The 8,437-nt window shown below is 45.5% G+C and overlaps 3 protein-coding genes across 3 annotated transcripts in view; 2 read left to right on the forward strand and 1 right to left on the reverse strand. All coding sequences in view use genetic code 11, as the record gives it.

Annotated features, from left to right (window-relative positions):
• EGR_05068 (hypothetical protein) overlaps positions 1 to 2,627 on the forward strand; it is a gene marked incomplete at both ends in the record, with an annotated part of 13,695 nt that extends 11,068 nt beyond the window's left edge. Inside the window, 5 exons of the mRNA XM_024494317.1 lie at positions 112 to 383; positions 675 to 1,162; positions 1,582 to 1,754; positions 2,289 to 2,435; positions 2,549 to 2,627. Coding sequence (XP_024351266.1) covers positions 112 to 383; positions 675 to 1,162; positions 1,582 to 1,754; positions 2,289 to 2,435; positions 2,549 to 2,627 — 1,159 coding nt within the window. The remainder of the gene's footprint in view (positions 1 to 111; positions 384 to 674; positions 1,163 to 1,581; positions 1,755 to 2,288; positions 2,436 to 2,548) is intronic.
• A 171-nt stretch (positions 2,628 to 2,798) lies between these two features.
• EGR_05069 (RING finger protein) lies at positions 2,799 to 4,502 on the forward strand (the record flags this gene model as incomplete). The annotated part of the gene is made up of 4 exons (XM_024494318.1): positions 2,799 to 2,823; positions 3,642 to 3,786; positions 4,000 to 4,188; positions 4,259 to 4,502. The coding sequence occupies 4 exons, from the start codon at positions 2,799 to 2,801 to the stop codon at positions 4,500 to 4,502; spliced, it is 603 nt and encodes a 200-aa protein (XP_024351267.1).
• Positions 4,503 to 4,762: 260 nt separating this feature from the next.
• Positions 4,763 to 8,437, reverse strand: part of EGR_05070 (Isocitrate dehydrogenase [NADP]) — a gene marked incomplete at both ends in the record, with an annotated part of 6,364 nt that continues 2,689 nt past the window's right edge. Inside the window, 2 exons of the mRNA XM_024494319.1 lie at positions 4,763 to 4,931; positions 6,810 to 7,020. Of these exons, the coding sequence (XP_024351268.1) occupies positions 4,763 to 4,931; positions 6,810 to 7,020 (380 nt within the window). The remainder of the gene's footprint in view (positions 4,932 to 6,809; positions 7,021 to 8,437) is intronic.

Raw genomic sequence — 8,437 nt, forward strand, 5'->3', positions numbered from 1 at the left:
GTTGGCGAATGTCTAATTTTATGTCCTTTTTAATAAGTATTGATATTTAACTCTTCTAGCCTTACTTCACGTAAACGAGACGGTCGAGATATTTTTTTTATCTCCTTACAGATTGAAGCCACTGCGGGGTTGCCTCGCCAACGAGCCGGTGCGTCGGTGCTCTGCGTCCACGAGCGACGCGATAGCCAAATCGGACGGACCGTCGGGTCCCAAGCGCAGGCGTTTGGTGTCCTTTAGCGCTCGCACAGGTGCTTCCGTGGCGCCCACAATTGGAGATATTCGGGACCGCTATGCTGACTTCCTCTCTCCTTTATTTACTGAACAGGAGCAGCAGCCGTTGCAGAATGAGGACAAGGACATGGAAGTGGAGAATTCGTGTCAGAGTTCGTTTACATTCGGACTATTTTTGTCCTATCGTAATCATGCTTTCCTCAAAATTTATTCCTACACCTGCATCACAGCTCGAAACTGATTCGTGCGCTGTAAATGCAACCATTTACTTAATTGCCTTTGACCACTATTGTTGGTACAACTCCTGCGCGAAGGAAACATGATATTCGTAAACGTATCCAACTGTTACTATTGAGTGCAAACATCCTGATGCGAATGTCATTTCATGCTATTTGAATTGTTGGCATCAAGTTATAACGCAATGCATGCTTCATACCTTGAAGAGGCGGTCGTTGCTGCGTCGTCCTCCCTTCTCACAAGTCTACGGAATGAGTCACGACTGGCGGAGGTGGCCCAGGCAACAATGTTGGGGAGCGAGATTGCACACCCACTGCCGCGCATCTCCTCCGTGGAGGAGTATGAGGTGGCGGTGCGCAACTCGCCACAGAACGCGCACCTTTGGACGCTCTACGCCGTGCACCACCAGGCGGCAGGTGATGTGGAGCGAGCGCGCACCGTTCTCCAACGCGCCCTCGACTCACCTGCCGCCAGTGCTGACAACGCGGGTGGCTTCACGGGTACCATCCTCCTTTCCTCCCTACGTTTAGAAAGTTCCGTTGCCACTGCTGCCTGTGTGGGAGTAGAGCGGAGTGTTGGTTCCACCCCCACCGCACCTCTTCTCGATGCAGTCATCGCGCGTATCGAGCAGTTGGATCGTGAGGCTGTCACCCGTCGTGCGGTCTCTGTTCTCTCCACTGCTGGACTGCATTCAGTGAGTCTTGGATGTCCATCTAGTTCGAGTTAGGGATGCTTTACAGGTCGGCCTCAATGTGTTTTGCGCGAAAAACTATGTGAAATTCTCGTCTTCGTTTTCCGTATTCCTTTTTGGCTTTCACTTCGAAGCTTTTTCAACTTTTGCTACCGACAGGATATGATTACACATCCTGTCCACAGAGAACTGAAGGGAGCTATTTTAAATTGCATGAAGTGCTGTAAGTTGTTCCTGTGATGATTTAGTGGAGGAATGAGAATGCTGGTGATTGTAGCTGGATTGGGTAAATGGGGGACAGAGGCTTTCATTAGCCTTCCAATGAATCTGCACCATTCGTAAAGGTCTCTAAAGGAATTCTGAGGAAGTGTTGAGCTACAAAGTCACTTAATGTCAAATGAATTGCTTCCCTCCCTCACTAGTATGCGGAGAATATGGCGAAGAAATTCGTGCGTCAGCACTCTGCTTTGCCGGAGGCTTGGCAAACCCTGGTTCGTGCTCGCTTCCGTGCTGGCAATGTGACCGGTGCTAGAGAGGCCCAGCGTAACGCTGGCCAAACTCTGCGTCTCTCACAACTTCTTCAATTCGCTGTAGGGTAAGTCCTCTGTTTTTTGTCTTTTGTGTATCATTGATTCGTTGTTGAAATGTCGTTTATTCCCATTTTTCAGTTGATAAGAGGCACGTTGCTCAGTTTAGATATTTGTTTTCGTTCAATAATTAGAAGCCGTGTTGGCGATTTTATGTGAGAATTTTGGATTTCTTTTTCTAATTACATTCGAAAGTTTGCTCATGTTTATATTACCCCGTGATTTTGTTCTGTTAAATTAAATATTCGTTTCTAATGCGAGACGCTTGTTTCTTGTTTTCCGTGTAAAAAACCAAAACTGTTGTTCCTATTATGATCTGGTAGAGTACAAGGAAATTTGAGTTAGTTCCAAAAGAGCTTCATGGTGTGAATTCCAAAATTGGGGGTCTAGATGCCTATCATGACTTTTATTTGCAGTAATGCATCGGTGTTCATCTTTATCCGAGCATTTGACAGTTTTACAATATTCGTGTAGACGCTGGTGTCGTGGGAAGAGGGCGGAATTTGTTTGACAGTAATTGTGGTATTTCTTTCCGTGTACAGGTGTGCGCGACTGGAGTTTGAGTTCGGCGATGTGGATCGGGCAATAAAGCTGGTTGAGGAGCAGCTTGCGGCTCATCCTCAGAAGAAGGTCGTCTATGTCAACTACATACAACTTCTTATGTCCGCGGGAAAGAGTGCCGAAGCAGAGTGAGTTAGCACTTGTGGCTGCCTCATTCAATGCTAGATCCTATTGCTGCACAAATTTGATTGCTGAGTGCCATATTTGTGGTAGAAACTCATCTGAAGTTGTTTCATTTCAGGTTAGTTCGTGAGAACGCTTTGAGGAAGTTGCCAGAGAAGGATCACGCGTCAATTAAAAAACTCTTCTCTAACAGCTAATGATTGTGTAAAGAGTTGTGGTCAAGTATTGTTTAATTGCGTCGACTGCTGAAAACTGGCTTGTTTCTTGGCACTCCCAGTATTGTTGGTCGGAGGTGGGGCTTAGCGGGTGTGGGTGCTTGGCTTGCGTGATTCAAGCACTTATTTCGGGCGCGAATGTGAGGTTCGAGGATGTGGGCGGCTTGTTCCTCCCCATGTATGCACGTGAGATGCCTCAGGATGGGTTTTCACGGTGTTGATTGCATTTGCGAATTAGAACCCTAGAGTGCAATTGGGATTTGCAGGATTTGCAGAGAAGAGCCTTGAATCACATATTTGTGTAGTTTTGCTTGTATTAATTTAGCGGTAGTGAGAAATAATGGTCATGTGGGTTGAATTTTGAACCAACTTCGTTGCTAGTATATGCCGTCAAATAATTATTCCAAATAGAATATAGTCATAATTCACTAGTTGATTTGGTTTCAAAGCATATGTTTGAATTTATCAACTGGAGGGTTGCACTTTTGTGGCAGTGTGTACTGTCTTCCATCTGTAAGGGCATTTGGTTCGCATTTCTGTTGGCTTTTAGAAGCTTTAATAATGATAATAATTGAGTGGAGTAGCTTTGTAACTTTTATGCCGCGGACTTGGTTTTTGTTAAGTTCTGGTTTGAGATCACGAAAGTGGGCATCACTGATGCAGGGGACTTGGTTGTCGCTATTTATTTATTTGCTCTACCGTTCTTGTGCTGCTTTGTGAATATAGTCTCTTCGGGAGTTTGTTAAAGCGCCTATCAAAATTTGCATTACGTTTATGCTTTGTATCCTTGAGTTGCTCTCCATTCACGATAGATGCCATCACTTAAAGTCTTTCATAGGCCGTGTTTCTTTATCAGTCAAAAGTAAATGACACTTTTTTTCTGTGGTGCAAACTTATGAAGGTGGTTTATTCCTTTTAGACTGCAATTTTGCTAGGAAAGCGGCAATGGCTGTTTCCTCATTTGATGGTAACATATATCCTATTAGTGATTTGTAGATTTCGCCTATAATGTGAGCTGCACGGCAGCGGAGATAGTTCAAGACACCAAAGATTTCCTAAAACAGAAAGTTTGTTTGGAAAACAAAGTGAATTCTCTCTCATCCTCCGTTGTTGAAGCCATGGTGTTAGACGCCAATAGAGTGTACTTGATCGTTTACTGTGGAACTCTCCATTTAGAGTTAAGCAGCTATATGCCAATGATGGCCTTAATATCCAATTTGAATGCTGCTCTGTAAATTTTCTAAATATTTTTTGGAGACTAACGTTGACCATCCACTGCACCATCGTAAAATTTGGCCTCTAATAATGGTTTCTTCTAGACTCGATCTGATAGTGGGTCTGTACTATCTCATAGAATCTTGACCCTGCGACAATTTTATGTCCTCTATCAGGAGATCAAGCGTTTCAGCCAAATCCCTGCTGAAACACCGGGCAGGGAGTCTGGACCTCTCCCGGATGAAGCATGCCTTCTGTGCTGTGACGCCTGTCCCTCCGCAATTCTACCCTGTGGTCACAATTTCTGTCGAAAGTGTATCGACGAGTGGTGAGATATTGACTAGTGTCCCGTGCCTTTTTACGCGGGTTGTTGGGGTGAACCTTAGGCATCCTTTCAGGCTTAAGGCCTCCTTCGTGCTGCCCCCAGAACGCCACGAATCCTTCACCACGAGACGATATTCGCGTCCAGCTACGCTGAAGAATCGACAGCAGTGCCCCCTTTGCCGTGGACCCTGTCCACGTAGCACCGAAGCCTGGGACATGCTTGGTCGTCCAGATGACTTTGAATGTCGAAGGGAGATGTCCCGTGTCCTACTTAATCTCATTTATAACGCCGGAACCCTACCTCATCCTGACCACTAATTTCTTATCTCCTAACTTTGCCCGAAGTCTTTCGCTCTATATCCCACCTTTCGTGTACGTGAGTTCAACATACATATATCGTAACTTCATGCCTTGAGGTCTTAAGTTTGGTGGAGTTATTTGCTTCCCAAATCCCCATTTGCTGATGGGTCGGCAGTAAAAAGTAACGCGAAGTGACGATGCAGCATCAAATAGAACTACAAGATAGTGAAAATTACTGCAGTTAATGATGTCATGATAAGTCCTAGTGGGTCCGACTCTCAGCGGGAGAGGCCTCGCTGTAGATTTTCAGCGATGGCATCAAGGAAGTCCGTAGTGTTGAGGTACTGGTCCGGCTTGGCCGAGCCGTAGACACAGAGGGCCAGATCCTTGGTCATTTTCCCCGACTCGATTGTTTCTACGCAGGCGCGCTCGAGACGACCGCAAAACCTGTAAGTTGTAGCAAACGAAAATGACCTGTAGCCACAATGGATGGAGAGATATTAAAAAACCTTTTGCTCATTAGAATAAATGAAAAATCAACTCCGCGACTAGGCACAAGTTTGGTAGTTGCGTGTACAGGAATGTGATAGATAGATTAGAGGCATAAGGTGTCTGCTCAATTACAGGAGGGCAGTAATGGAGGCTTATACTTGGTGTGGTCAGAATTAGTATTTAAGGCAATTATGAATGAAGGATATCCTACTTCACGATTAGGATCAGGGGAGAATGTGGGCAATCATCGTGAAGCAGTCCTGGCCTACACCGAAATGTCCGAGGTGTGGTCTTGTTGCCATGCCTATCAGAATCGCGTGTTAGTGTCGTAAGTTCTGTTCTGTGGAAATAGACCCAAAGTGGAATGAACAAACGAGGGGAAGAGTCGGAAGATGTCATGGATTCAGAATTACAAAAGTACTTCAAAGGCCTCGTGACATCTCTGGCAATATAATTGGCCCTAAATATTACTGGGATCATTGTTTGGTATTGTGTGCCTAAAAAAGGCTCTACCATTACTTACGTTTGAGGTTGCAATTTGGAATACAAACTTTATTCGCAGTCTACTCTTGCTGTCTAATGGTCAGACTTCCAGTATCCTTCCTCCATAACACTCGGGTTCTTTGTATCACACAAAAGAAGTGAAGTAGTCCAAATGTCTGTATGTACACTTCGCAGTCTTCATCATGGCACAAACAATTCTGTTCTCTGTTCGGATGTTTGCGCTTGCATCGTCGTGACAATCTGAAGAGAATGTCACAAATTTTTTGCACGAAACGATTGAAAACTTCTGAGAAAAACAAAAACCAAGTGCAACTTGCCGTGGTGTCGGCTGGCGAGTAAACACTAGCAGTGCTATTGCACATACAAATGGAAGTTGTGCTCAAGCTTGCAAACTTTCTCAACGATTTGTCGACAATGCATATTCTGCCAGAGTGTTGTGTCTTCTTCTTTCTTTCGCTGCACCAGTCTTCCGCAATTTGCTAGCCACACTATTAGTGTGGAGCTCTAACTACGTCCTGCCTACGCCAGTAGACTTCCAGCACTCCTGTTCCTTGCTTGCATAAGCAACCATGACATCCCCAGGAATCCCACGTTGAGGAACACTTTGGCAAAATAATGAGGGAGGGAAATTTCCACTTCATCTATTCCTCTGCCATACTTTCCAATTACGGTAATGCATATGGGGAACCAAAGCTGCAAAATGGTCTTAAAAGTCTTGAGAAGTTTTTAGCTTATTCATGGGAGTAAGTCCGCTGCAATTGGCAGAAGGGTTTAATGAGGCCGAGCCTATAGAAACAGTCATACAAAGAAGTAAACTTTAATGGGATAAAAATTGGAGGAATTCTATGCCTGAATTCGTGAGCACCTCCATTCCTCCATGGTTTGGCTTCTACGGTGATGACATGCATTCCTCTTAGTGCCACTTATGCCATTGCTCTCCTGACTTTTCTGTGATTTTGGATAAAATCAACTTTCAGATTTGCTTGTCACATGATGTATGCATTGTAAACTGCGCCTTTAAGAGCATTTTCCCACCACTTCACTGACCACAGTAGCGGAAGCCAGTTGATCGTGAATCCCCAAGATGTCTGGAAAGCAGACTGACAGAAAAGCTAGCTGAGAAGAGTTTACGTGAATTATGATTTCAATGACATCTGCCTGATTATAGTGCTGCTACCAATCCGCCAATAACATCGGCTAGAAATAGTACACCTATTACGTCTAACACATCTTCACATGATAAAGGGGAGATGCGCACACACGCGCTGAATCGACATCTTCTTTCCAGGGGAATGAGGAAAAAGGTAGAGGAAAGAAGGTTTAACTCACGCGCTGAGATCCGCATTGTCGTCAAGCTTGGCGCGGTGGGCGAGACCACGGGTCCAGGCGAAGATGCTGGCGACGGGATTGGTGCTAGTGGGGCGGCCCTTCTGGTGCTCTCGATAGTGCCGCGTCACCGTCCCATGAGCGGCTTCCGCCTCCATCGTCCGCCCGTCGGGACACAGCAGCACTGAGGTCATCAAACCCAATGACCCATAGCCTACGTCAAGGGAGGGTAGGTAAGCGCTGCACTACTAACAGACTGACATCCTCCTACCCCCCTCAATTTTGCATTCTCATTTATAGTGGCACTACATTCGCGTCTACCTAAGAGAAGTGCATTTTCATTTTCCTCTGCCTTGAGCGTCAAAAATCCCTCAACCCACGACTCTTAACAGTTTCATTAGCATCGAGCAGACATCGTCATCAATTTCTTGAATAAAACAATGAAGGAACTTGGGCAGTTCATGGGAACTAACGGCACTGCTAACCGCTAGGACCGATTCTCTTGAGCTAGTGGTCTCTTTTCCAGTTTTCTCCCAAATGTCACAACAACCTCACCTCACACTTTGGTTCTTCAACCCCATGGAATTCAGTTCAGTGCTCACTTTACCCAGCGGTACCTTCACCAAATTCACATTCTCGCCACTCTTACAAAGGGTCCTCGTAGCCCTTCGGAGGTGTGCAAATTAATGACACCTCTCTTCTTACTTTTATGTCCAACTGTTCAGTTCCAAGTTAACGTAGCTGACCCTGCTCGAATCTTCTATGTCTACAGGCTCTCATACTTCGTTTGTGCTTGCATATCTGGACATGTGCACACCTGTTAAGGATAACAGAAACCCCGGGATTTGCAATGATAGCAGCATTGAAGCACCTATTCCAACAGAACAACAGTAATCTCAACTTCACTGGATGGATGGTACCGCACGACAAGACATTAGAGAAGGAAGGCGTCTGCCGCGGATAACTGAACTGAATCGCCAGACGAATGTTGAAATCCTATCGGGACGCTGTTTCAATGCATTCAAGAATTCCATCGAAAAGCTACACACAGTACTGATAGGAGGATAGCTGATTATGAAGGATAGAAATGCTGACTCGTTTTGCGTGTGTGTTTAGCCCAGGTAACGCCAACCCCATCTACCTTGACGCGTGCCAACAAATGGGGACGCTACCCATGGGGTGCGCGATCCTCACCTGCGCTCACGCCATTGGCTCGCGCATTACTCCGCTAGGCGATGACAGCACCAGAGGCTGGAAATCAATTACACAACCTCCCCCACCTTGGCTGGGAATGAATTGACTTGAATTCTACAGCCCAGGCTGACTATCTCCTAGTCATTCTCTAACAAATCTACCAAGTTAGAAGTGGTTATGGTTTTGAAGAGCCGTGCAAATGCGATCACTAAAGTAATGACAGCTTGTTCGCATAAGGTTTCAATGAAGAGAGATTCAGCGGTTTCTATGGCCAGAATTTGGCTAACACGCTTTACACTTACCGTGTAGAAAAACACGTGATGCCTACGTCAGGAAGCCAGATGTTTGTGCGAATTTATAAATTGAAATTAGTTAGCAGCAGAAAGCAGTGCATATACTGCAGCTGTCTTCCTAAAGCAATCAATGTTGCCGTGTGT

This window comes from Echinococcus granulosus, assembly GCF_000524195.1.
Source record: "Echinococcus granulosus chromosome Unknown EG_S00035, whole genome shotgun sequence".
Lineage (NCBI taxonomy): Eukaryota > Metazoa > Platyhelminthes > Cestoda > Cyclophyllidea > Taeniidae > Echinococcus > Echinococcus granulosus.